Below are 27,089 nucleotides of genomic sequence, written 5' to 3'. Positions count from 1 at the left end.
CTCCCTCAAGACAGTCTGTCTCCCCCATCACACTGGGGGTTATCCAAGACCCAGGATCATTTCCTATACCGACTCTAAATCACTGCCCCCTCCCCGCTGCCTTCCTCACAACCCTCACAGTCTGGGGGTGGGAGATGGAAGACAGCTTCCCTCCACCTCGTGCCTAACTCTTGGCTGGGGCCTGGCTGGCCCCTCCCAGGATCCCAAGATCAGGAAGGCTTGTTTGCTGTCCTTTCTGGGAAAGCAAGCCTCCCATGGCATTCCCTAGCAACCACAAGCCAGGCCCATCAGAAGACCTGGCCAAGCCACCAGCAGAGGCTGAGCAGCTCGGACCAGCTGCCAGGCCAGCCTGGGAGAGGGGCACAGACCTGGGGCCTCGAACCCTGCAGCTCCCAGACCAGGCAGGGCTCAAAGCCAGGCTGGTAGAAGCTGGGGTTGGGACCTGCCTGGGAGAGCCACAAGGGAGGGGCCTGCCCAACTCCAGGCCGGACCAGCCAGGCTCCTGTCAGGCCATCCGGAGCCAGACCTTGTGTGTGTGCTTGTGTGCTGGGGGGTGGTGTGCCTCCCAGGCCATGTGGGTGGCTGCGAGCTGTGGGGTTGTGACCTGGCCCTCCCAGCAAGCCTCTGGCTCCCCTGTGGTCAGTTTCACTTCTGACATCTGGTCAAATTCACAGCTGGCCAGCTTCCTGCATGGCCATTTTTACTTTCCCTCTCCAAAGTCTGGCGGCAAGGGCCCCCACTCCCTCTCTATCCCACTTAAATTAACTCCATGGTGACACATGTGAATTTGCTGGATTTCTGTTAAAACTTCCCCATTGTGTGTGGGGGGGAAAATAGGACAGGAACTCACTGAGTTGGAAATTATACCCGGGTCCCTGCCCCACACACATAACCCCCCACCAACTCAAACCGCGTGTATTTCCAGAAAATCTCTGCACAATTTTCCTTTCTTTGCTATTTAATGTTCATCATTTATGTTTTATGTGTAGGTTTAAGGAGGGCCCAAGAAATGATTACACAGGATGCAAGGGGCAGGTGACAGAGAGGGTGACAAGGAGTCTGGAGCTCACAGCCCCAGCTGGGGGGGGGGAGGGGGCAAAAGGGTTCCATCTCAGCCCAAAGGGAGACAGGAGGGGCCCCAGAACCAAACACATGCTGAAACATACTTGCACCCTCCGACCCCCTCCCCCACTGCTGGGGAGGAAAAGAAATACCTCAGACTCTGTCCCACTCCCCACATTCACAGGTGAGGGGCCGGCAGGTGAGTTTCCTCCTCCCATCACAGATTCAGGTCAAAGAAATGCCATCTACGTACAATGTTCCCAGTGCCTTACACAGGGCTGAGAGACCCCTGGGCTGGGGAGGGGTGGCTCTCCGTGCACATCCTGCTCAGGGCTCATTCATGCTAAATAGAAGGGGGGGGGCGCACTCATTCCAACATCAAGCAAAACAGAACAGGCCAGGAGGGGCTTCATGGCCCCTTTCTGGTACCAAGCTAGGGAAAAAACAGTCCTTTGTAGCGTTCTCTAAACTTGGGAGCGACCCTCTATGGGCCACAGTCTAACTCAGTTCCTTCTTGCTGCATTCCCACGCTGGTCCAGTTTTCTTCATTGCAGCCTCCAGGGCCCAGCCAAACCCGCGCTTGCAGGGAAGGGGTAGGGCGGGGGAGCATTCCTCCACGTGCAGGCCCTTGGAAGGCAGGCGCCAGCTCAAGCCTCAGCCGTCCTTGGCCCGCCAAACCCGGGGGCGAGGGAAGACAGCGAGCAGAGTTCAATTCCCTTCAATGCTTCTCTGGCAGCTGCCCCAGGAGGATCCGGCCACAGCCCAAGAGGAAGAACTCTTGGAGAGAAGCAAGATTTCTCATCCTGTGTGTATGTGTGTGTGCCTGTAAATCTCTGTGTTGCAGGTGGGGTTCCTTAGTCCCCCAGGGCTGACTCCAGGGGAAGATGCTGCCTATACTGGCTCTGGGTCTATGCTGGGATGGTGGGTACCTACGGATTAGCCACACCATGGATGCCACCCTGACATGCCTGAGGGGACAGGCAGAGGGAAGCAGCACCCCTTGCCGCAAACCCCAAACCTGACTGGGGTCAGGATGGATCAATGGGCCAGGCCTTGGGTGAAGCATCCCCTCTCCACAGGGGCTGGACAGGCCCGGAGATGGTGAAGAGCAGACTGGGTTTGGCTTTGAGACATTTCCCAGAGGGTCGCCTGGCTCCCCATTCCCTGCAAACCTGAGGCCTGCACCCCTCGTTTCGGGGGACAGCCCATCTTTGGCCTCCCCATTTCTGGGTGGCTTTGGGCAAATCACTGCCTCTCTCTGGGCCTCACTCTCCTGTTCGTAAAATGCGGGGGATGGACTAGATTTCAACCCCCTCTTCCAGCTCTATCAAACCTCTGATCCTCTTCATATTAGGCCAGAGGGGAGGGGGGAGGGGGGATGAGGGAGGTTTAGGCCACGAAGGTGCTCCCTCGTTCCCCAAGTTCACAGTGTAGAGCCCATGGCTCTGGTTCCTCGGTCTCTCCCTCTGAGTCCCTGGGACCCTGTCACGCCCTCAACACCATCCCTGGTGTCAGTCCCCCATATGTGACAACCTGCTAAGGTGGGAGGGGCTGGCCCCCCTAGAAGTGGGGGGAGAAGGAAGCAGGAGGCCTGCGATGGCGACAGGGCAGGGCAGGGTGGGAGAGGCAGCGGGGGCACTTCTGGCACCGGAGAGGCAGTGTGATCAGAAGCGGTGGGGCCACACAGGAGCAGTGACAGGGCTGTGGTTTGGGGGCCCGAGCTCCGAGGCCCTGCCCAGAGGCGCGCAGCTCTGCCGCTGGCCCTGTGGGGTTGGCCGGAGCATCAGTCTTCGGAATGTGGGGGCAGGGCAGGGGCTCCCGGGCCGGCTCACACCGGGGACGTGGCCGTGGACTCGCTGCACAGACTCTCCACAATGTCGGCTCGCTGGATGCGGCGCAGGGCAGCCAGGAGGGTGTCAAGTGTGGCGCTGTCCTGGGTGGCCCAGCTGGCCAGCAGGGCGTGGACCGGGCAGGCCTCCTGGGTGAAGGAGTCTATGTGCTCAGGCTGGTAACCCAGCTCACCGGCCAGATGCCGCCAGGTGTCCCCCGCAGAGCCACTGAGCAGCTTCTCCACCTCCTCCCGCTTGGCCAGCGGCAGGCTGCTGTAGAGGCCTCCGTCACCCTTGAGGGCTGCCAAGAACCCAGGGGGAGTCAGGCGCTACCCGCTGGACACCCTTTCCCCCACAGTGGGAGTGGGGGCCTGGAGTAAGACCCAAGAAGGGCTGAGGCATTTCTCCTCCCGATCTGGGGAGGACCCGAGGGTCTAGAAGCAGAGGGATGCCCAAGATGCAGTCCTGGATGTGGGCAGGGCTGTGGAGGCACCTGGGGGATGCTGACTCACGTCCCTTCGTCACCCATAGCTCCAGAACCATTCCTACCACCTAACCTCCCTGCCCACTAACCGCCCCCCCCCACCCCGCCCCAGCAATTAATCAAGGCTGAGGAGACAGGACTTCTGGTCCCAGACTCAACTGCAGCAAGTGTACTGGGGCTGGGCTATGGGCCACCGATTAGGGAACATAATTAACTACTTGTTCCCCAGAAGTCGTGGGCAGGAGGCTAATTGCAGCCACTTTGGGGAGTGATTAGCCCTGGGGGACAATTAGCTGGATGAGTCTAGATGCTCCGATTTGTCAAAGCTTCCATTTCCCAAGTCATCCCCACCGGAAAGGGCCTCTCCCATCCTTCCACACAGTGGCCCGTAGCCAGCCCCTCTGTAGTCCCTCCAATAGCCTAAGCTTAACCAGCCCTGTTCTCCCTGCCTCGCTCCCCCCGCCCGCCGCCCGGCCCCACTGCTTACCCTGGCCTGCAGCTGTCTGTGTGTGGGACTGCTGGTCATGCAGGCTCTGGCTGTCCACAGAGATGCCGCTGTCGCTGTGCAGTTTTTCTCCCTCGGGTGGGGGCGTCTGGTTCACAGGCCGGCTGTTGGCTCCTTGCTTGTTCTGCTTGCAGCTGTTCCACCTGGAACCAGAGGACAGCCCCAGTCACAGGGCTGAGGGGCGCACGGGCCACGCCGCTAAGGTATCTGTGCTCTGGCGTGTGGGTGCCAGGGGCCCGGGGGGTGCCCGTCTGTAACCCCGCACAGCACGGGAGGCTGTCCTTCCTCTACCTATCTGCCCCTGGCCCACACCGAATCGCCGTGAGGGCAGAGAGGCACCCAGGGCTTGATGTGTGCGGCCGGCGTTCAATAAATGTCCGTGGGATGAATGGTGCACAAATAAATGCCTTCCCCGGAACTCCACTTTTCCCAGTCTACCCTTCTAAAGTACTCCCACGTGTGAGCAGGGGTATGTACACGGATTCCCTCTGCTGTTATAAGCAATAAGAAAAAATGAAAAACAAACCAAATGTCCATCGATAGGAGACTGGTTAAATAAATTATGATCCACCTGTATTATTGAACGAGCAATTATAAATAATCAGATTATCTATATGTTCTGAAGAAAGCTCTCCCGAGGGAGATTAAGTGAAAGAGTAAGTTGTAGAATATGTATAGTGTTATCACACTGATGCTTTAAAACAAAAAACAACCTGCGTGTGTATGTATAGGTTTTCCACACATGTGTTTATAAATGCATAGAAAATGGCTGGAAGAGATCCATTCCAAACAGATTCCCAGGAGGAGAGGGGGAAGATAAAAGGAGGCTTTACTACTTTTTGCTTTACAAGACATTGGTCTTCTTTGAATTTTCCCAAATAAGCACGTTATTACTTTGATGATTTTTTTTTTTTTTAAAGAATGGAAAATGCACTTAAACATTTGAAACACTTTCTAGGACTTATCCACATCCTGGATTTCTGGATATGTGTGCCATGAGGTCCCACGTGTGACGTGGGAAGGAAGAGATACATGCACACATACACGCAGGTAACGGGCTTCAGGGAATGAGGACACAAGCTGTTGGTAAAGGAAGCTCTGTGTGTGGGGAGGCAGGTGGGGGAGCAGAATGGGGGTGGGGAGGTGCTGGCACCAGGACAGGACAGGGACGATCCCCTTCCCTACCTCCTGTTGACCTGCCACACCCTGGAGTGGGGAAGCTGATGGTAAGTGAGGATGAGCTTGGTTTGGGGTTGAGTTAAAAGAGTGTGTGCATTTTCAGGTCATGGTCGCAGCAAAGCCCTCCGTGAGGGTAAAGATCTGGCTCCCTGGCTCCCGTTCCCCCTCTCACCTCTTGAAGGCGATGTAGGCCACGAGGCCCACAACCACAGCAGCCAGGATGGAGCAATAGACAGGGATGAGGTTGTCGGTGGTACCTCGGGTCACCACGGGCTGGGAGCTGCCCATCACTGTGGTCACCACATCTGACACCGTGCTGGTTACGAGGTCTTGGTCTGGAGGTACCTCAGGCTCCTGGGTGCTGGGGTCTGTGCTGTCTGAGCCCTCCGGGGGCGTGGCCCGTGTAATCCAACGGCCAGGGATCTCTGGGAGAAAGGGCTACAGGAGTGAGGGCCCACTCCCCCCGCCCCTCTCCTATGTTCTGACCCCCAGAGCTTCTCCCCCAGCCCCCTCCTTGCCCCAGATGCTTGTATGTCCAGCGGCTACACACAGGAGAGAGGGCTGGGATTGGGTGCATGATGTCACGATGGTGGAGAAGAGCAAGGGCCTAAGAATCAGGAGCCCTGGGTCCCCTTTGGCTCTGTCACTGACTTGCTGTGGGACTCTGGACCAGTCCCTTCAACTCTCAGGACTTCAACTTCCCCATGAATGGGGATATTAAAAGAGACGGTCTTTAAGTTCCCTTCCATCTTGGGTATAACTGTGATCCTAGAATTCTACTCTGCCTACCCTGGGTACCCAAAAACCCAGCATGGAGGTAAACACACAAAGAAGAGAGTGGGCCCTAGGACGCCTCCAGCTGGAATCAGGCTAGGGAAATGTAATTTCTCTGGCCCCAGGTTGCCCCAGTGGCGCGAGTCACCCCTGTCCTAAAGAAGGATGAGGGTAATCAGGTCTGGTGGAGAGGTACCTTCCCCGGCACCACCCCCTGAGAATTGGCATCCAGCCTCCTTTCTAGTCTCTGGTGTCCTGGCTCTAGGCTTGGGCAGGGTGGGGAGGTGCCCAGCTGGCTTGCTTCCCTCTAGCTGGTCCGTGGATAGTGGCTAGCCTCTATTTCCTGCCCTGTGTGGCCCCCTACACCGTCTGATCTTGCCACCCAGAGATGACAGTGTCAGATAGCCCAAACCCAACTTGGGAAGGTCGAGGACTGCTGGTGGAGAGAGGGCCCACACAGCAGGCACTGCCACTGCCTCAGGGGAGGGAGACTGCCCTGCCACCCGCCTAGGTTCTCTCATGCCAGCTGGGCACTGCCAGCCTCCCTGGCAGGGGACCCAGCAGCCCCTGGCACAAGCGGGTGGGATTTTCCATTCTACCACCCAGCCGGGGGCAGTACCTGGGGTTGTGGGCTCTGGACGACCTGGGGGTACCTGTCTGGGCAAAGCTGCCTACCCCTTCCTTCCTCGCTTCCCACGCCTGGAGCAGGGAGGGAAAGCAGACAGGACATGCTGATGGGGTGAAGGGCGGGCACTTTGCTCCCCAGCTCTGCCTCACCTAGCTCCCAGTTTGCCCACCCAAGTTAGAGTTGAAACTGCCCACTGGTTTCCTAGGCCTCCTTGGCTCAAGGCAAAGATATTTCAAAGGCCCCCATTTTCAGCATATTCTGAGGAGTAAGGTCCCCACATGTGAATCTGGAATCCATCTGGTTGGCATTTGGGAGGGGGCTGCCATCTGCCGCCCTATCCCACCCCTCCCCCGTCTCAGTCCTGGGAAGGAAGGCGTGGAAGAGGTGGGGCAGGGAGCAGAGGAGACACAGCCCTCCTTCTGGCAGCCCCAGACAAGGCGCTGGCCCGGGGAGGGTCTTCTCTTGCCCGGCTAGGGGACTGGGCCAGCTGGAGGGGCAGCCTGAGCCCCGAGGCTAAGGGTACAGCTCTGCTCAACTGACCCGAACCCAGAGGCTGAAGGCATGGCTGGGTGGAGGGTCACTGAAATCAGGCATCACAGAGATTTGAGAGCAGCGGGGAAGAGCTGAGAGACGGCCCAGGCTGAAGACAGCGCCTTCCAGGGTGCTTTCCCCTCATCTCTCCGATCCTCCCCCGTGTTTGGGGGTGGGGATGAGATCCAGATGTGGCTGTGTCCACTAGCATTCCAACACACTAAGCCCTGGCAGGTCCTGACAGCCGTTTCCAGAATGGGAGCTGTCAGACTTGGGGGTGGAAAGAGGGGCCAGGTTACTCCTCCTAAACCCAATTTTTTTGCTTGGGGAGGGGGGCAGCTTCTGCCCCCAGGGTGGGTGAGTCACCATGTTGACACCCGAAGGATTTATGCAAGGAAGTACCCTGCAGTGGAGGGGAGGGGGGCAACCAAGCCACCACAAATCAAATTCCATTTCCTGAAATGTTCCCTCTGCCCTGGAGCTGACATTTCCCCCTTCAGAGGCTAGAGGGTGAGGGGAAGAGGGGCAGGGATAAACGCACCCCTTCAGGGTGGCTGGGAAAGTAGAGTGGTATCTGGAAGGAATATGTGAACGCCAAAAGGCAGAGCCCACCCCTCCCCCAGCCAGCACCTTTCTTTGCTCTAACCGCACCCCTAAGTCCCCCCCACTAGCTGGTGCGGACTTGCCCACAGAAGCGTGCCACCCACCTGCCTGCTGCAGGCTGCTGAAACTCCCTCCCTGCTCTGCCCTGCGCCTGACGCTACTTGCCTGTCTCCTGGCCCAGGGCAACGGCCACCGGAACCATCACGTTCTGCACCCCACTTCTCCACCCTGACCCCGCATCCCAGTGCAGCAAGCTTCACACACATACCTGGCCTCAGCCCAGCTTAACGGCCCTTTGCACCCTGAGCTCCCTGCGCCAGAGATCACAGGATGTGGAAGGCAGGCATGGGTGTGTCAGACTGGAGGCTCCCCACGGCAGGGGATCTACCTCTCCCATCCAACTGGGGGCTGATTGAAGGCAGAGGCTGTGCTGCCCCCACCAGAATGGGGGGATCTCTTGGGAACTAAGCGCTGGGACTGCGTCTCCCTCATCAGACTCGGGCAAAGGCTGTCTCTGTCCCGTCCAACTTAGGGCTCCTGAAGGAGGCACTGCATTGCCTGCTCAGAGTGAGAGCACCCTGAGGGTTAGGCCCCAAGGGGAAGCAGCTGAACGGGTGATAGAAAGTAAAGGCATTGTCAATCTCTCCCCCAAGATGGATGTCACCAACCAGGGACCAAAACGGTTCTGCCCTGGCTGCCACAGTGTTTCCTCCTCCCATCCCAGGAACTGCCCCTTCTGGCTAAGGTGGGCACACCCAGCTCCCATCCACCCAGGAAGCTGAGGGCCCTCCAGGTGCACCTGCCTCATCCTCGGGCTCCCAAGCCCCAGGCTTGCTGTTCCCCTTCTTTCTCTGTCCCAAAGCCCCTGTCCGCACGACCTCCTTAGTGTTCCCTGGGTCTAACTTCGTCCTTGACTAAACTGTGCCAGTGACTGCTGACCCCTCCCCCACAAGTTGAAGTGAGCCAGCCCCCTTCCCAAACCCACAGCAACCGTGGAAACCGCGTGCAGCGAGGAAACTGAGGTCCAGAAACTGAAGTGACCTCCTTGACATCGCTCAGATAGTAAGTGACAGGGCAGACTCCATCCCAGGTCCCAGAGCCATAAACCACTATGGGCCTCAGAGCCAAAAGGTCCCAACTCCTGAGGACCCTCAGACCCCTTTCTCCAGTGCAGAGAGTCTGCCTCAAGGATGAAACATGTCCTATCTGTGCTCTGGACACGGAGGCCACCTTCGTGCTGCTCATCTGCCACCCATCCAATTCCCAGCCGGCAGCCACAGATTAACAAAGCCCTGGAAAATGAGTGTGGCCTGGGAGGATGAGGATGGCTAAACAAACAGCCCAAAAGGGTAAATAGTGGATAGGGTCCTTTGGTGGGAAGGATCGGGAGGGTGTCCGCTGGCCCCGCAGGCCACGGCAGACCCTTGCGGACCCCGGGGCGCCCCCCACCCCGCCTCCCGCAGCCCCGGCGCTGCTCACCCTCGCACTCGGCGTCGGCCCAGCGCGTGCACTCGCGCAGCTGGCGCTCAGTGTCCTCACACACCGTGCAGGGCAGGCACGGGTCCACGTGGTTGGCCTCGTCGGAGTACGTGCCGTCGGGGCACTCCTCGCACACGGTGTTCTGCTTGTCCTGGCACGAGAACACGAGCCCCGAGCCCGCCTCGCACACGCGGCACGCCTCGCAGTGGCCCGTCGTCTCGTCCTGGTAGTAGCCGTAGGCGCAGCGGCACACGGCGTCGTCGGCCTCCACGCAGGGCGCCGACATGCTCTGCAGCCCCACGCACTCGGTGCACGGCTTACACGGCTCCGTGGCGCTCACCACGTCCGAGAAGGTCACGCCTGAGGACAGACGGACGTGCAGGGGGAGCCGCGCCCCGAGTCTAGCCGCTTGCCCTGGGGGCACTTGGGACGCAGGGGCTTGGAGGCCTTCCCGCCCCATCCCGGGACACCCTCGTTCTACCTCGCCCCCTCACTGACTCCCCCGCTTTTCCCTCCGGGCCCGGATCCCGGTGTGTGAAAGCTGGTGGCACCCGACTGGGAAGGAGGAAGGGGGCCAGGAGCCCGGTGCTCCAGGCCCCGGAGGCTTTGGCCCTGAGGTTTCAGGGGGTAACCCAGCTGGGGCCGGTAAATTTCTTGGCAGATTCTCTTAGAGAGTTCCCAGCATGATTAAGGAATAATCTGAGCGTGGTTCCCACCCAGCCCTCCCCGGCAGGCCAGAGTTAAGCTGTGAACCCAGCCCGGGCAGAGCTGGCCTTCACCACGCAGGCTCCCACCTCAGCTGCCCTTCCACTCCTCTCTGCACAGGTTGGGGCTCAGGTGTGGCCTGAATGGGAGTGACTAGGGTTAGACAACGGAATTTCCCACCCATGGCGCTACCCCAGCTGCTGAAGGGCTTGGCTCTAGAGGGCAGGGATGGGACTCCTGGCAAGAAAGGTACTGCAGGAGGGATTGAAGCTAGAAGGAAGGGAGGACTTGCATATATAGTCCTCTGCTCTTTCAAAGGACAGGAAGGGAAGATTTCCAAGCTCACTCTTGATTCATGCTCTCTTAATTAACGGATGTGAGCTCCAGAATAAGGGGAGGGATTCCAGGGTCCTCTCCGCCTTGTGCAAAGAGTGGGGAAGGCACAGAGCCAGATCTTCTTCACCCCTTCCAGCCCAGGGTGGAGAACTCCATGCCAAACTGAATCCAAGAGGATGTATCCTTGCTCCAACGGCAGGAAGAGCACAGATTTAGAACCTGAGAACTGGGGAGGGAGGATTGCTCAGAATGTGGAAACAGAGGTAGAGAGATTGGGATCCCAATGGAGGGAAATCGAGGCTTGCTGTGGGGGTCCTATCTTAACTTTAACACCATCAAGAGACAAGATGGAGCACAGGGTCATTATCTTGGAGGTTGGGGATGGAACTGCAGAAGCAAAGAAGGAAAAAGCAGAAAAGTAAAAGGGGCAGCAGTTGGGGGGGAGAGAAGAAAAAACAGAGATGGGCCTGGAGGAAGACTTCAGTTTCAAGTCAGTTCTGGCAGAGGGACTCCTGTGTTTCTCTTCCTAGGCATCAGGCAGATCTGGATTCAAAACCTGCTTCCATCACTTTATTAGCTGTGTGACTCTGGGTGTTTTACTTAACCTCTCTGAGCTTTTTTCTTTCTCTGTAAAACAGGGAATAATGTCTCCACTCACAGGGTTGTGATGAGGAATAAGTGAAATTCCTCAGTAGCACTTGACACACAGCAGGGATCCTGTAACGGTTGGGCCCCCTGGGGTGGGCAATGATAAATTCAATGAACTTCAGTAGTAGGGATATTAGTCAGACATCAGAAAGGACTTCCAAACAGAAAGAGCCAAGGCAGGATGTCCAATTTATACCAGAGGCTCCTATCTGGGTGGCATGTGACAGCAGGGGTGGGTCTAGTCACACAGGAGGGGAAGGGGAGGGCCCTGCCCATGGGAAATTACAGAAAATTAGCAGCAAACTCCTGGGAGAGGGTTTTAGGGGGTGGGGAAAATGTGGTCTTTTTTGGGCAGAGAATGAAGTCAGGAGCTTAATGGGTTTCCTTGTGGAAACGTTTTGAGGATAGAGGGAAAGTCCACTGGGGTCTCCATCCCATAAAGAGGACTTGTAAAGGCAGTCTGTTAACACAGCTGGGGTGCGGGGAGGGGGGTGAGGAGGAAGGGGGGGAAAGGGAGGGGAGCAGAGGGTGGAAGTGGGAGGGAGCATTCAGAGCTGGTCTCTGCTCCTGTCTCCCCTCCCCTTCCCCGGAGATGCCCTCTCTCAGCCTCTTCTATCCCACCGCTTGTTTTGACAGAAGGGACTGGAGTCCCATCCTGGGAGACTTAGGGTCCAAAGAGAAGAGGCCCTGGGCGGAGTCTAGGAAATAAGAGAGGCAAACGTGGGAGGTTCCAGGGTAGCTGATGGTTGGCCAACCCTGCCCTGGGATGGAAAGAAACCCTGCTAGGCCAGGACCAGGGAGGTGGCCAGATGGCAAGGTAGCAAAGGCATTATGGGATGTCCAGCCTCCCTACCTAGCATCCCTCTGCTGGGGGATGGAGTTACAGGATCCACTAGTACAGAAATAGGAAAACAGTGTGTTTGGGACACCAAGGAGTTGGGGCTGCCTGATGGACAGATAGGCTGTGTGCAGTGAGGTGCCTTGAGGTAGCGGTGGTGGCGGCGAGGCATTCAACGGTAAGACAGGCTGGCGGGGGTGTTCAGAGTTCCCAGTTCCTGTAGCCTTGTCCCCAACATGATTAAAGAACAATCTGGGTAGAATTTCCACTGGCCCTCCAGGTGGGCATTGAGTGCCAGGTAGAAGGCAGGATCTGTTTCTGGGCCCATCTTTCTGTCTCCCTCAACCAGCACCTCTGGAAGATGGGGTTCTCTCCCCTCCCCAAGGAAATCCCAGGTAGGAAGGGCCACGGCGCCCCTCCCCCCTCTCGCACCCGACATCACCCCCCAGTAAGGACATCCCTGTACTGCTCCAATCCCCATCCCTGCTGCCTGGGGAAAGCTCTGCTTCCTCCGTCAGAGCTGGAGAACAGTTGGCCTGTGGGGGTGGGGGGAGGGTTAGCCACACCCTCCCAGGATCCCCCAAGGTCAGTCTGCAGGGCAGCTAGGATTTGATCCTCCTCCCCTCCCCACAAACGCACCAAGGGTAAGTGGCAGCCATTGATTTTGCAGTGCAGATGGTATTTTTAGCTGGTCTTAGCATCAGCTACTCCTCCCTCCTGGCCACACTCTTCTACCAGGCCTCTCTACTTGGGGGCTGGGAAGGGGCACAGCCTGGGGATCCCCCAGCAGGTCCCCCTCCTCCCTCTGCATACTTCCCTCATCCATTCTGAGCTTCCCCTCTCTGCCTCCTATGCTGGGTAGACCCACTTCTGGCACCCATACGGTTGTGGGCAGGAGTCCCTGCCAGGGCGCAGAGCACTTGTAAGGCCTCTACTGGGCATGCCCTCCAGCCCCCTTGCCCTCCCTTCCGTCCCGCTCCCCTCCCCCCGCCGGACACCCTATACTCACTGTCCAGGCAGGGCTCACATACGGTCTGGTTGGCTCCGCAAGGCTGGGCCACGCCCTCGCCTAGGTTGCAGGCTTTGCAGCACTCACCGCTGTGGGTGTACAGGCCCGTGGGGCACACCTCCTTGGCATCTCCAAGGGACACCTGGGTGGAGGAAGATCAGAAGGTCAGACTGGCAAGAGAAAGGGGACAGGGTAGACTCCGAGGGAGCAAACACCCCCTCCTAAAGCCTTCTATTGGAACCACCTGGGCTGGGATGAGCTCACCAGGGAGGCATTTGGCACTTGAAAGCTGATGGGGAAGAAAGGCAGTGGGGGACAGCACGCCTGGGCAGGCTGCTAGGGGTGTGAGATCAGAGCTTCGGATGCTGACCTTTTGCAAAGTTCATCTTGGGGTTACAGTAACTTCTGGAATCCCAAGGATACACCATGTGGGGAAGGCAACCTGAGGCCCAGCAGAGGGCCTTTGGGCGGCAGTCAGGAACCAGCAGGCAGGTAGCAGCTCGTACAGGGCTCCCAGCCAAGGGGGCAACTAGAAGCTGAAATCTAGCCCAAATGCCACTCGCTAAGCTGCACACCTCCAGGGATGCGTCTACCCAGAGGGGAGTCTTTTTCTATCAAAGTCTAGCAGGGCTCTACTCCCCGCCCTTAATTCTACCATTCCACATATTAAGTATCAAATGGGAGGTGTCCAAGAACAGAAGCAGAGGGGTGGGACCTTGGGTTCAAATCCTGGTTCTGCTCTGGGAGTTCTGACCTTCTCTGCTTTCCCGCTCTGAGTCTTCATCTCTCTAGACCGATAGAGATGGAGACAGCTCAGGGCCAAAGCAAATGACCAGCCAGTCATCAAGAGTCTGGCGCCAAGACAGGAGAAAAGTACGCCTGTTACCAATAATGAGAAAGTGGCTGCTCTCACCACCCAGCAACCCTGCTCCCCCAGGGTTTGATTTCCAGCCACCAGCCCTCCCCTCTCCCTGCCCCCCATGCAGCCAGTGGGAACAGCACTGGAAACAGGGGAAAGGAGAGTCAGATTCCTGCCACCGAGGCATCTTTGCTCATGGATGGAATGATTTAGCACCAGATTCCCTAGAGGGAGGGGCAGCTGGCAGATTGCTTTATATTTCTGTTCCTTTAAAAAAAAACTTAATGTCTAATAAAACTCCAAAGCCTGTTTCCCTGGCTCCAGACCGTGTAGCTCCCATCTGATGCTCAGAGAAGTATGGGCTCTTGGATCATGGGACTAGAGAGAAGCTGTAAAGGTCATTTTGGGCATTCCTCTGCTTCCATGTTGGCCAGATCATGGCCCAAAACACTCCTTTCCCTTCAGTCCTTTCAGATATCCTGAGGTCTCACTAGGGTTTGGTGGAGGCAGGGGGATGGACAGGTTTGATCAGTCTAGGAGGCAGCCTATGGTCCTCAAGAAACCGGTGGGAGGGTGCAGGCAACAAAGGAGGGGAACCTTGGGTGTTGCCACCATCTCCTCCCGGGTGGCAGGAACACAGTGCTGGGAACATCTGCAGACCAGAAGCCTAGGGGCAGGGGGTAGTCCCAGATACAGGCTTTCCCCCAGGAGGTGAGCAAGGTTCCAGAAAGGTCTGTTCAGATTTCTTTTCATCCTTCAGGGCTCTGCTTAAATGTCACTTCATCAGGGAATTGGTCCTGTGGCCCAGCCCCTCCCTGATCTGACAGATCAGGCAGAGCTGCCCTGTCACATGTCCCCCCTGTTCACTCTTCTTGTCTGGTCTGACACTCTACAGAGTCCCCCACTGGACTCTCCGGTCCCTGAAGGCAGGGACTGTGGTCACCTCACTGCCTGAGACGGTACTTGACACATATTAGGGACCCAACATGTATATTTATAGAATTTAAGAACATAATAAAATATGGCCTCAATTAGCTAGAACTCCAGGGCCTGACTTTCTGGATACCTGAGTTTCTGGAAAGTCATGGCTTTGCTGTTCTTCTCACCTAATGTTTTTCACTTTAACCATGGGGGCTGCACCTTCCTCTGTCTCTGGAACATACCTTTACGGTTTCCCCATGACTCAGGGACTCAATATTTACATCAGTGAGTATTCTGGGATGCAATGCAGCGAAGCCCTGTGTTCTTTATCCCAAATTACCACACTTTTGTCTCTTTGAGTTCTCCCGTCAGCTTTTCTTATAGTTTTTCTGCCTCCTCCCTTCCTGTCAAGGTATCAATTTTCAGTTCTTGCTGCTGCCAGTGTGACCTGAGCAGCCCCTCCCCAGTCTTATTTATTAGGTCTAATTGAATTTTAGAAAGTATGTAACTAGCCCTGGGAGGAAGGTGTATAAAGTGAGTGTTAAGTAGGATCAGAACCAGGAGGGGGGCCGTTCTCAGAGTAAAAAGTCTGCCTTCCTCCTCAGCTGCCTTCATCGCTCTGAATCCTGGTTCATAGCTTAGAGCTGGGTGACCTGGGACAGGTTTAGAATTTCTCTGTGCCTCAGTTTCTTCATCATTAGGTAACCATGACAGTACCTGCCTCAGAGAGTTGCTGGAGGCATTAAATAAATGAGTAAGGTGTTTATTCACTTTGGGACCCCTCTTTTCTCTTTTCCAAGGTCTTCTGTGGCTTTTGGCTGTGTTCCAGTTAGTTGAGGTCAGTAGAGACCTGGGCTCCAGATAACTGAGGCAATCTGACCGTGGCAGTTGTGGGCAGAGTGGGAGCCTTGCGCAAGCCCCTCTTCTCAAAGCCTGCTCTCCCTGCTGCAGCCCGTGGTCCTCTCTCTTCTCCAAAGTCTTGCACTTGGAGTCCAGGCCACATAATTAGTAATCATGTGTTTCCTGTGCTTGTTTTGTTTTCTATTTCAAAACATTCCAGATCTGCTACTTAGTAATATGCTACTTTGGGTAAATTCTCAATCTCTCTAAGCCTCAGTTTTCCCACCTAAAACGTTGGGTTGGTGATACCTACTGTCCAGGTTTCTGTGAAAATTAAAAGAAATAATTTATGCAAAGCTGTCTGATGCATAGTTGGATTTCAATAAATGTTGGTTATCAAAGAAGTGTCTTGTCTTAGGGAGAATGAGCTGCTGAGCCTGGGGGGTAGATAGTGGGAGAGGAGAGTTGAGCCATCCCCAAACAGGGGAAACCATCTCAGAGTAGGGGGCAGGATAGAAATGAAGAGAGACTTACCCACCAAGAAGAGTCTGAAGAGGGTATGGGGACCAAAGGAGGATGGAGAACTGCTAACTAATGCAACTACTTACTGAGCACTAAACTAAGAGTTTCCAGTGAGACATGGTCCCTGACTCCTGAGAGGAGTCAAAGTCCCATGAGGGAGAGGAAAGATCACCCCAAACAACTGCTCCAGAAGCTGAGGAGGAGAGGCTTGAGGGATTGCTTGAGGGGATTCATCCCCTCTCTGACAGATGTGGAAACTGAGGCCCACAGAGGTCATTCTGCTAAGTGGCCTGATGCACCAACTTGGCCACACCCTCTATTGGTCCAAGGCCAGGCAATCTTGGGAAGCAGGGAGGGATGACTAGGATTCAGGCTCATTGCTCCAAAATGATCAATTTACCAAAATGATAGGCACATTTGCTTGAAATTTATACTTATTACACTTATTCCATTTTTTAGAATGTTTGCAATTTTTTTTTTTTTTTTTTTGGTGCCATGTCCAGGCTTTCTAGAAACTAAGGTGGAAATATCCTTCGGTTAATTGACTTTTTTAAAAAAATAAATTTATTTATTTATTTATTTATTTATTTAATTTATTTTTGGCTGCATTGGGTCTTCATTGCTACACGCAGGCTTTTCTCTGGTTGTGGCGAGTGGGGGCTACTCTTCGTTGTGGTGCGCGGGCTTATTGCTGTGGCTTCTCTTGTTGCAGAGCATGGGCTCTAGTCACACGGGCTTCAGTAGTTGTGGCACGCGGGCTCAGCAGTTGTGGCTCGTGGGCTCTAGAGCGCAGGCAGTAGTTGTGGCGCACGGGCTTAGTTGCTCCGCGGCATGTGGGATCTTCACGGACCAGGGCTCGAACCCGTATCTCCTGCATTGGCAGGCGGACTCTTAACCGCTGCGCCACCAGGGAAGCCCTGAATTGACTTTTAATAATTAATTTTTAAAAACGGGACAAAACAGAAAATACACCAAAATAGTTGAAAGAATTTGAAACTACAGGAAGGCTTCAGTGTGATAAGTCCTATCCATTCACAACAGCTTCAGCAAAAGGTTCCTTAGGTGAATGAAGCCATTGGCCACCATCATGGGGTTGGTGAGTTTTCAAATATGCAAAGGGTCTTTTGAGACCAATGCAAGCCCTGGGGAGGCACTGGCACATGCCCCCCACTCCTTTAGATAGGGTGGATTTGGCGTCGGAGACAAGAGCTAATTACTAAGGAGGATGCTGCACGAAGACTTTGAAAGGGGGCAGGGGTCTGAGTTGGGGGTGAAGGGGCTCAGTTATAAATTTGTGGTGCCAGGGGCATAGGACATGATCTAACCTCCAGGTCTAGTGGTGGTTCAAGGCCACGTGTCCTTCTGTGATCTGGAAGGTTGGGCGGGGGTATGCCAGGCATAAGGAGGAAAGAGTAAACTCCAAGCCAAGCATCTTGGGTTCCAACAAGGGCGCCACCACATAGTAGCTGGGGGAGCCTGGTTTCGTGCCTGAAGGTATGGGAGATTCAGCTCCCTCAACTGCCAAATGGGAATAACTAGATTTACTCTGCTGGGACATTATACCGATTAAATAACACAAGAGAAATTACCCAGGGCTGTGCGTGGCACACGGTAGGCACTCAACCAGTTTTATTATTCCCGCTTCCCCACCCTGCACTCCCAGGGAAGAATCTAGGCGCGGGAACGGGACCAGGCTGGTACAGCGGGGCGGGGACCCCTTCCCTCCCGGAGTCGCCTCCCCCACCCGGCCGCTCCCGCCCTCGCATTTGCTGCCCTCGCTGCATCCCTATTAGGCGCATTAGCCAGCCCGGCGGCTCCGGTTACAGACGTCTGAATGACAAAGTGCCTCCATTACCGGCGTGGCCCGCCAGCCGACCCGCCGGGACGCGCTCTGGTTTCAGCACTCTCGCCGCGGCCCAGGAAGGAACTCGGACCGCTGCGGTGCGCAGCGCCAGCCCATAGACAGCAGCCCCGCGGCAAGGCGGAGGCGAGAGCCGCAGGGGCTGCAGGCGACAGATTCTGCGCCGGGTCCACCTTCCCGAGCCCCCAGGCCCTCCAACCCCAGATCCCCTCCTTCCTCGCCTTTTCTCTATTCGGGGGACACTCTCCAGCCCAGATCCGGAGCCCAAGCCCTCGCCCCTCCAGGATCCGCACAACTGGCCGCCCCAGTCCCCCCTCCCTGCCCCACCCCCGCCCCAGCCGAGATGCATCTCTAACCCGCGGCGTTAGTCAGCAAACGTGCCCGCAGTCACTCCCAAATCTCCGGACGAAGCCACAGGTACTGCCAGCGCAGAGAACCCAGGCTGAGCTTCGGGGATGGGGCTAGCGCCCGGAAGGGGAAGGGGTCTCTGCCCATCCCAGCCCCCATATTCCGCCGGCCTGACTCTGGGGCTGGTGTCACGCCCTCCCGCCGCCGAGATACGCAGCTCTTATCCCGAGCTGGAACGCTGGGCTGCCCCTTAAGAGGTACGGGGAGTACCGAGCTGGGAATCAGGTGAGGGGCAGTCTAGCTAGGATTCTGTCTCAACTCGCTTGTGGGATCTTGACCAATTGGTTTAATCTCTCAAAGCCTCAGTCTCCTTGTCTGTAATGGGGATTTGGGGGCGCAATGTTCAGATGAGAGATGAAGATGGCAGGGAGAGTGAGGACACCTCCTCCATTGCCAAACCTTCCAGGGCACTCCCTTCATGGCCACACAACGGGTCACATCTCCTGAATGTTTTGTCAGAACTACCGGGCGGAATTCGATGCTTACGAGGACCCACAGTCCTTTGCCGAGACAGAATCCGAGGCGTCTGAGCGCCTCCGTCTTGTTCGGTGCCCGGCGTCCTGCATCGAAAGCTTGGCGGGGCGCAGGCGGAATCCCGACCCACCTGGGCGCGGAAACGGAGCCAACCATCAGCGCGGCGCTCGGGCCGCTTAACTGGGGGTCTGGGTGGCGGGTGCGGCGCGCAGCCCCAGTCGCGCGGGGAGCTGCGATGGTTCGGCCCTTGCGCCGCAGCGCCCCCTGCGGGCCGCCTTCGCCTGCGCGACCCCCGGCTGCGCGCTGCCGGGACCGTCCCCGCTTTGCGCGTCCCGCCTCTCTGCACCCCGAGAAGTGGCGGCGGCGAGAACCCGTCGGAGGACGCCTGCTCCGTCCCATCCGGTCCGCGGCTCTACTTCAAATCACGAGAATAAGTGCGTAGGAGGACCCCACCAGTCGCGGGGGAACCCGGAAAGCGGGTTCGCCCCGGCGAAGTGGGCACTCCCTTCCCAGCCTCGGACCCCAAGCCGCAATTCCCCGACCCCGCGAGGCCACGAGAAAGAGCGTGCGACACGCGCGGGAAGCGGCTGTGCTTCTGCTCTCCTCGTCCCACTGTCTCTTGGCGGACAGGCGGGGCCCGACCACTTTAGGGTCCGCTCTCCCTTCTCCGTCCCTTCATTTTGCTTCCATCTCTCTACCTCCCTCGCCGTCGTCCCTTTTCTGCCGTCCCTAACCCACTTCTCTCTCTTCAACAGAGCCCCCCTCCACGAACCTCCCCCTCCCACGCCTCTCCCCCCCCCCCCATTGTCTGGCCGGTCCTCATTGTCCGATGCCCGGTCCCCTTTGCCTCCAGGCCCTCCATCCTCCTCTTACATTGTTCCATCCCCTCGTCCCCAGTTCCCCACCCCAACCACACTCTCTCCTCACTTCTCTAGTTCCCGTCCCATTCCTCCTGCTTCTTTAGCCTGGGTTCCGTCCCACAACCCTCCAGAAATCAAGATGCTCAGGGGGAAAGTCGTCTCGAGATCCCAGCATTCAAACGCCCTCTTCCGAAGAACCCAGGCATCCGAGAGCCCCATGACTCCCTCCTGAGAGACCCCTCCCAGCTCCTCCGCACACACCCCCCATGGTACATGAGGACCCGCATAGGTGCGCCCCTCTTGTTCGCATCTCCACCCTGAATCTCAGGGTCGCCTCTTCGTTCTGAGAACCTCAGGCGCTCCTCCGTGGATACTGGCATCGGAGCTCCTCTCCCGCCATCCACCCCCCAGCATCTGGGATCCCAACGCTCTTTTCTCTTTTCCCTCGGGGAAACCTGCACTCCTTAGGGTTCCGGTCCCGGGAAAGGGAGCGGGCTCCCCTCCGGCTAGCACTCACCCCCAGGAGCAGCAGCAGCAGCAGGCGCGGCCCGTCCATGGCGCAGCCGGCGGCACCTGCCCCCATCGCCCGCCTCCCGCGGCAGCGCTCGGCTTCCCGTTCAGCCCTCTCCGCGGACAGACACGGCTGCGCTGCGCTGCGCTCCAGCACCCGGCCCCCAGACCTGGCGGAGGCTCAGCTCCCTCTGCCTGCTAGCGGGAGGTGCTGGGAGAAGCCAGGGCGTCGGCCCCGCCTCCTCCCCGCCCAGCCCGCCCACCCCCCGGAACCGCGCCCGCCCTCCCCGCAGTCTCCGGGAGGGGAGAGGAGGGAAGGGAGAGCGTACGGGGAAACGCGCCCGCTCGTCCCGGCCCTCAAAGCCTATCCCCCACCCCGCCCCGCTACCCGGCGCCCGGCCCGCGCTATTGCGCGTCCGTCCCGCATACTGTGGGCTCGAGTCGTCCCCACTGCGGCTCCCTCGGGCTGCGGCCCCTCGCACGGTTCACTCTCTTGCCCATCTTCCCCTGCCTCCGGCTTCAGCTTCTTCCCCGGTGCCCTGCTCCCTACCCAGCCTTTATCAGCAATAACGCCCACTGCCCGCCCGCCTTTCATCTCCTGGTCTATACCCCACCCCTCCCTCTGCCCCAGTGGGGGGTTCTCTCTCTGCAGAGGCCTAGGGGAAGGGGAGGGGAGGGGTAGTAGGTGGCCTGACCCTGACCGCACGCAGCGGGGACGTTCAAGGTGGAGACCATCCCGACATCATTTGAATTCTCAAAAGGTGGGTTTGAAGGGGTCGCAGGTGTGCACACACACAAAAAGGAATACACACTCCCAAGCTCACATATATATGTGCTTATGCATTCACCTATGGCCACACCATCCTCACGCAGTCCTGTGGACCTGTGCATTCTACACCTGCCTGTGCACCTCCACGTATGCACACTCATCGCCCATGTGCTCATAACATTCAGACCTATGTACTCACCTACACATTCACACATACATGTGTATGTGAGCAGTCACCTCCTCGCAAGCCCTCACATGTATAGTCTCTCACACAGTGCACACACACATTCATGAACACACACACACTGATATGCACACACAGATGTGTCCTCAACAATTTGCCTTCACTAGATTGTGTTTCCATTAGCTGATGAGCTCCCTGCAGGCAGGGACTATGGTTTCTTATCTGAATGCGTGGTACACAGTAGGTGTTCAATAAAGGTCTGTAGAAGGGAATAAATGTAAAATTGGTTGGATGGACTCACATTCATGTACCTGTCCATGTACTATGTAGGCATCCCCAGGACCACACTCACCAATGCCCTAGAAATCTTGGCAGGTCCAAATCATAGGCCCTGGCAACCCAGAGAGTGCGCCACCAGTCCTTCTGTGGGAAGCTCTTCCACCTCCACCTTGACGCTCCCCGCCTGCCTGTTCCCACCCTTTCCTGGTTCCCAGACAGGAAGGCCTTAGAGCACAGAGCTTCGGGGCGGGGGGGGGGGGGGTGGGGGTGGGGGTGGGGGGCAAGTCTACAAAGCCCATCCCCTCACCCTGATCTTGGCCAGGTGTGGACCTCAGTTTCAAATTGAAAATAAAAGAAGTACTACCCTCCCACCTTACAGGAAGAAGAGGGAGATTGAGACACTTGTGAAGAGGGCAAGCTTACTGCTGGTAGGTGATTTCCCAGATCAGCTGAAGCTAATTCATCCATTCATGGGGGGAAAAACTCTGTCTGCCTTGTGAATTTCTTTCCTGTGTAACCAACAAAGTCCAGTGGATATCCCAGAAAGGACAGGTAGACATCACTGTGGCCTTGACCATGAGCGTGAATTAGCCACCTCCTGACTGGGCATAAGAGGCCAGGCAGCTAGCCCCTCTTCAGAAATCCCTGAGGATTCCCTCCTCCCAGACAGGGATTGCTTCTAAGCTGTCTCCTCCTGCTGCTTTTAGAGCCCTGCCTTTCCTCTCAGCTGAATTCATGGAAGGCAGGAAGGGGCAACATTAGTACTAAGAGCAGTGTTGAGCTGCTTACTACCAAGGGTATCGACAGTACAGCATTAATTTAAATACTCCTGTTATTAATTTATGATCCCGGTTACTATTATTGCCAAGGTTATACAGCTCAACACAATTTAATATGACCCATGCCACCATGGCTGGGCCTGGGTTATTAATAATTTCCGTGGCCTTGATCATTTAAGCCTTACTCCAACAATTACAAACAGCAATTGTTACTATTATTAGCAGTATTTCTATGATTAAGCCCGAGCACAAGACCACGATGTAATGCTGAGTGCTGGTGGGGAGGCAACTGTGAATTGTACAGAGAAAAGAGCACTGAACTGAGAGTCAGACAGGCCTGGCCACAAATGCCTACACCTCCCACCCCACTCCACCCCCACATCAATTACTCCTGCATGGTCTGAGGTTACATCATCTTTCTCAGCCTCAGTTTCCTCATCTATAAAATGGGAATTCTTTTAAAAATCCTATCTTGAATGGCAAATACAGTTCATCAAAGAAGAGACTCAATCCCCTTCATTCAACATGTATTTATTGAGCACCTACTATAGGCCACACCCTATTCTAGGCACTTGGGATACAGCAGTGAACAATAGCAGCTGCCTTCATGGAGCTGATGTTCTAGTGTGTTAGTGATTTGATATGAAGGATTATTTTATAATGTGCCATTAGATAGATGGCATGGCTGTGATCAGAGTGCTCCTTTGCTGGGACCACCACCATCACAATCTCCACCATCGTCACCATCACAGCCACCTATACCAGAACCACCACCGCTATGACCACCATCACCACAACACCAGCATCACTACGAGAAGCACCACAGTTACCACTGCCATCACTATTGCTCCCCCAATCATCCCCATCACTATCACGATTATCACACCATCATCACCACCACAGCTGCCAGGGCCATGGCCGCCACCACTTACCTTTTGACATCTGCACCACAAGCAGCAGGGATTCCTCTTCCTAATGAGTGCTGAATACTTGGGTCCATCCCTTTTCCTTGGAACATTATTGGAGGCTCTGTGGCGCCACTGCCTGCCTGACCCTAACTCCCTAATTGTCATGATTCCTGGCCGCAAACATGAGCATCCTTCAAAAATTTCTCTCTGACCCAGCCCCCTTTCCCTTAATCCTCAGCACTTGCAGCCACAACTGTGGGAGGGGCCATGGGGAGAGGGCTCTGAGGAGCTGACCAGCAAGTAGGATCAGCCAGGCAGCACCGGGGGGGGGGGGGCAGCAGTTTTCACTGGAGGGTTCCCCAGAACCATCTCCCATAACAGAACTGCCTGTATAAAGGGCCCCTCCCCCCACCACACACACACCAAGTCCTCCTGGACCTCATAGGGACCCTAAGATGAAAAGGTGGAGAATCTCAGTGCAGATCTACATGAAGCTGGGAGTGGTAGTGGTGGGTCAGACTGCATCTTCAGGAATTGAAGTGGGAGGGGTTTGCCATCTCACCATCCCTCCATCTCCCTGCCCCTCCAGGAAGGCAAGCTCCTAACACACACGCCCAGTCCTTCCTTTCCACTGGGACCCCTCACCTCGGGCACCTGCAGGACATTGCTCACAGCTCCCTGTGCCTCTGGCCAGCAGCCCCTGGGGAACCAGCCTGCAGCCCCAACTTACTTCCAAGCAGAAATGTGGGGGCAGACAATGAGAATTCACATTTATTGAGATGTCCTGTGAGCCAGGAGATCCACACAATTATCTCCTTTAATCCCCACTGCAATCTCATGAAGGAGGTGCTGGGTTCACCATATACAGATGAAGAGACTGAAGCTTGAAGAGGTTAAGCCACTGGCTCAAGGACCCCCAGAAGGAGTCCTTATGGCAGTGGTGTCATAAGTGGCCATTGTACTGCACAAGGCCCTCCAAAGCCACACGTCTCAATGTTAATCTCCATGTCCCAGCCACTTCTCCCCTCCAACGCAGCCCCTCCAGCCTTCACTCCAATGAGTTCGGGAGATAGAACCTGCATCTCAGAGGGGCTTGCACTCGGCCCTTCCATACCACTGCTCAGATACCCCCTCCTGACACACATTCACAGAATCTGGGTTTTGGCCAGGGTAGGATAGGCTGAGGCAAGCCAGGGGATGATCTCCGTCTTTTGATTGAAGACATGATTTCCAAGCTCTTCTAGTGAGCACGCACTTTTCCTGCTTTGGGAAAATCACCTCCCCTATCCCTCAGTTCCAGTGTCCAACCAGAGAAGCAGTGAAGGGAGATGGACAAGAAGAGAACAATTTCTGAGAGGGAGGGGGAAAAGGAGGTGCCAGGCCTCCCCCAGCTGCATCCCATCTGCCCCAGGCAGGCGGCCAGGCAAGGTAAGTGAAACCCGCCTGCCCCCATTAAGAGCTAGCTCAGTGGCTTTGAAGCGTGATGCGGTGATTACCTCTAAGCTGACTCCTTCTGGGCTGCAAGGGAGACCTGGCCAGTGAGGGAGCAGGGTGGGGGCTGGGGACTGGTTTGGGGTCAGCCCAGTCGGATTCTGGAACTGCATCAGTAGTGAGAGGGGTGAGAGGAATTAATCAATTTTGGAGACCAGTTAGATTAACTGGAGCATCAAAGTGGGCCAGTTCCACAGTGCCCTCCCCCACTGTCTGCTCCAGCCTCAGAGGCTGGTACTCCCTTCCTGCCTCCACCCTGTCCTTCAAGGGGCCCCGTCTGACCCACATTACTCAGCTTCTCTCACCTCTGAGCCCTTCTGTGGGTTATGCCCCCATGAGAGTTGCCTTCTCTCTTCCTTCAAGATAACTGCAGAGTTGGTCAAAGTCTTCCATTTTCCTATCTGCAGTCTTTCCTTCAAAGGCCACCCTCCCTCCCACATGTCCTGGTCTGCACCCATACCTCTTGTCAAACGGTTCATCAAACATAGGCAGTAGGGACTTTTTCTTTTTTTTTTTTAAATTTATTTTTGGCTGTGTTGGGTCTTCGTTGCTGCGTGCGGGCTTTCTCTAGTTGCTGTGTGCAGGGGCTACTCTTAGTTGTGGTGTGCGGGCTTCTCATTGCGGTGGCTTCTCTTGTTGTGAAGCATGAGCTCTAGGCGCATGGGCTTAAGTAGCTGTGGCTCACGGGCTCTAGAGCACAGGCTCAGTAGTTGTGGCACATGGGCTTAGTTGCTCTGAGACATGTGGGATCTTCCCAGACCAGGGATCGAACCCCTGTCCCCTGCATTGGCAGGCGGATTCTTAACCACTGTGCCACCAGGGAAGTCCCAGCAGTAGGGACTTAATTTCCCCAGATTTTGTGTCTTGGAGGAGAGGTGCCCAGAGAAGGCAATGCTATACCCAAGTGCTTGAATGGAGAGAGTTCCAGGCTTTGTGGTAAGGGCCTGGGGGAGAGTTTGGGTACCCCGTGCCTCAGGGCAGCTACCTTCCCTGCTGACTTGGGGGCCTCCCCTCTCTCCAGCCTCTTCCTTCACCTCCGTGGCACATTTCCCCTCAAGTACCCTTCCTTTCGGAAATTCCTCTGGACCCTCCACTTTGATCCTTCACAGCCCTGAAGGATTGCAGAGTTGCCCTGTAGTTCTGAAAGATTCGGTCATCCCTCTCACTTTTTATCCTGCATCCAAGAACAGTCAAGACATTTTAAAGAAAACCTGCGTAGGGCTACACCCTGCTGGCAGAGCATGAAGGTGAGAGGATGAGGCATCAGAAGGCCCAGGCCTACCATTTATTTGCTGTGTGGCCTTGGACCAGTTCCTTCCCCTGCTCTGAGCCTCAGTTTCCTTCATCTGTAAAATCTGCATAAGATTCCAGTCTCAGAGTTACTGTGAGGAGTCAGAGGTCTTGAGTGTGTGCGTGTGTCACGGGAGCTGGGCAGATGTCAATTATTCTTATTCTATTTGCTGCCGCTGCTGATGTTGGCATCTGGCCTGCAGGCTGGAGACCGGATGAGGGGTGAGATGACATTTCAGCACTGGAGAGCCAGGCTCGGGGGGCCTTCCTGCTGCCGATAAGAGCCAGAGCTGTGACAGGCCTCGGGCTCCGGCACAATTCCCACGGGAATTGCTGGGGGAGGAGACATCCCAGGCCCCAGCTTATCTTCACTCTGGCGCGTCTGGGAAGTGGGGTCAAGTGCGATTGTCTGGGTTGGTTTCCAGCAGAGGAGGGTTAAAGGGCATAGATGCACAGTCTGTTAAGTCTCGCAGTCAAGAGAAGACCCCCAAGAGGGAAGGGAGAGGAGCTGCAGAGGAAGATCCCTTCCCAACCCCACCCATCCCACAGCCGGGTCCGCTGGGCTGGGGGACCCCTGCGACAGGGCTGAACAGTTAAGAGCAGGAGGCCTGGGCCGCCAGCTCTTCCCGCACTGACTCTCTCAGTCCCACCCACTCCGCCTGCTGACTGAGGAGACTCCAGGGTGAGGGGGAGACAGAGCCCTCGCCCTGGAAGCCCCTCCACTCTGAGGAGAAGACACGGTCTCTAGGCTGCAGCCTCCTCTCCCACAGGAGCACGTCTAGGATGTGGAGAGGGACGCAATGCCGCCGTCCTCTCCTGTAATCTCAGGGGCCGGGCAGGGGGAAGATGGCCCAGGGCCGCGGGGACCTCCTAGTCTAAGGGGTTCCCCAATCAAGCAGAAGTGTTTCTCACCTGGGGCAGGAGCACAAGCCAGTTTCCAGTCACTTGCTCTAGTCCGGGACTCAGTTCTCAGAAGTGGAAGCAACCCCCCAGAGGCCATCTGCCGTCGGGGAAAGTGAGACCCAGAGACGCACAGGAAAGGCTCCAAGTGGGTCCGCTGCAAAGGGCGGAGTTAATAAGAGTGCAGTTTGAGCAGTTTCAGGACAGTGTAGTGGAGAAGGCCCTGGGCTGGTAGGTGGGAGGTAGCGGTCTCCCCTCAGCATTGCCCCACCCCCCTGTGGAACCTGGGACCACTCACTGTGCCTCTCCAGGCCTGTTCCCACCTGTGACATGAAGAAAGCTGTCCCTCCCAAGCTGCCCCTGCTCCCGCTCCCTGTGGAGTCTGAGGCCAGGTTCTTGTGCGGCCCAGCCTGGCCCAGCCCACAGGGAGCCCTGGGGAGGGGAGGCAGGGGCGGGCGGGGCACCTCCTGGAAGAGCCGGCAGAGGAAAGTGCTGAGTCGGCACTCAGAGTCCCAGCCACCTCCACTCCTGTTCCATTATTCATCCCTGTAAGAGGCTCTCCCTCCTCCTTCCCAGTCCAGGCCCACTCTCAAGAAAGTCCTCCCCCCCATTCAAAATCCCCCT

At 56.4% G+C, this 27,089-nt stretch overlaps 1 protein-coding gene across 1 annotated transcript; it reads right to left on the bottom strand.

Annotated features, from left to right (window-relative positions):
• Positions 1–962: 962 nt before the first annotated feature.
• Positions 963–20,032, bottom strand: NGFR (nerve growth factor receptor). Its single transcript, XM_007176413.2, has 6 exons — positions 19,873–20,032; positions 12,611–12,752; positions 9,075–9,434; positions 5,232–5,484; positions 3,863–4,023; positions 963–3,192 (listed from the first exon to the last, which is right to left on the bottom strand). Exons 1-6 carry the CDS (start codon positions 19,936–19,938, stop codon positions 2,891–2,893), a joined length of 1,284 nt encoding a protein of 427 aa, XP_007176475.1. The 5' UTR covers positions 19,939–20,032; the 3' UTR covers positions 963–2,890.
• Between the last annotated feature and the right edge of the window lie 7,057 nt (positions 20,033–27,089).

Source organism: Balaenoptera acutorostrata, chromosome 20 (genome assembly GCF_949987535.1).
Source record: "Balaenoptera acutorostrata chromosome 20, mBalAcu1.1, whole genome shotgun sequence".
Lineage (NCBI taxonomy): Eukaryota > Metazoa > Chordata > Mammalia > Artiodactyla > Balaenopteridae > Balaenoptera > Balaenoptera acutorostrata.
Note: the sequence above shows the minus strand (reverse complement) of the source record. Positions and strands in the feature narration are given on the sequence as shown.

What these genes read in the sequence shown, in the direction of transcription:
- NGFR (XM_007176413.2), bottom strand. Translation starts at nt 19,938, where the DNA reads ATGGGGGCAGGTGCCGCCGGCTGCGCCATGGACGGGCCGCGCCTGCTG. An exon ending in TGCTGCTGCTGCTCCTGGGG is followed by an intron (nt 12,753 to 19,872) that starts GTGAGTGCTAGC and finishes TCCTCCACCCAG; the next exon opens with GTGTCCCTTGGAGATGCCAA. An exon ending in ATGTGAGCCCTGCCTGGACA is followed by an intron (nt 9,435 to 12,610) that starts GTGAGTATAGGG and finishes GTCTGTCCTCAG; the next exon opens with GCGTGACCTTCTCGGACGTG.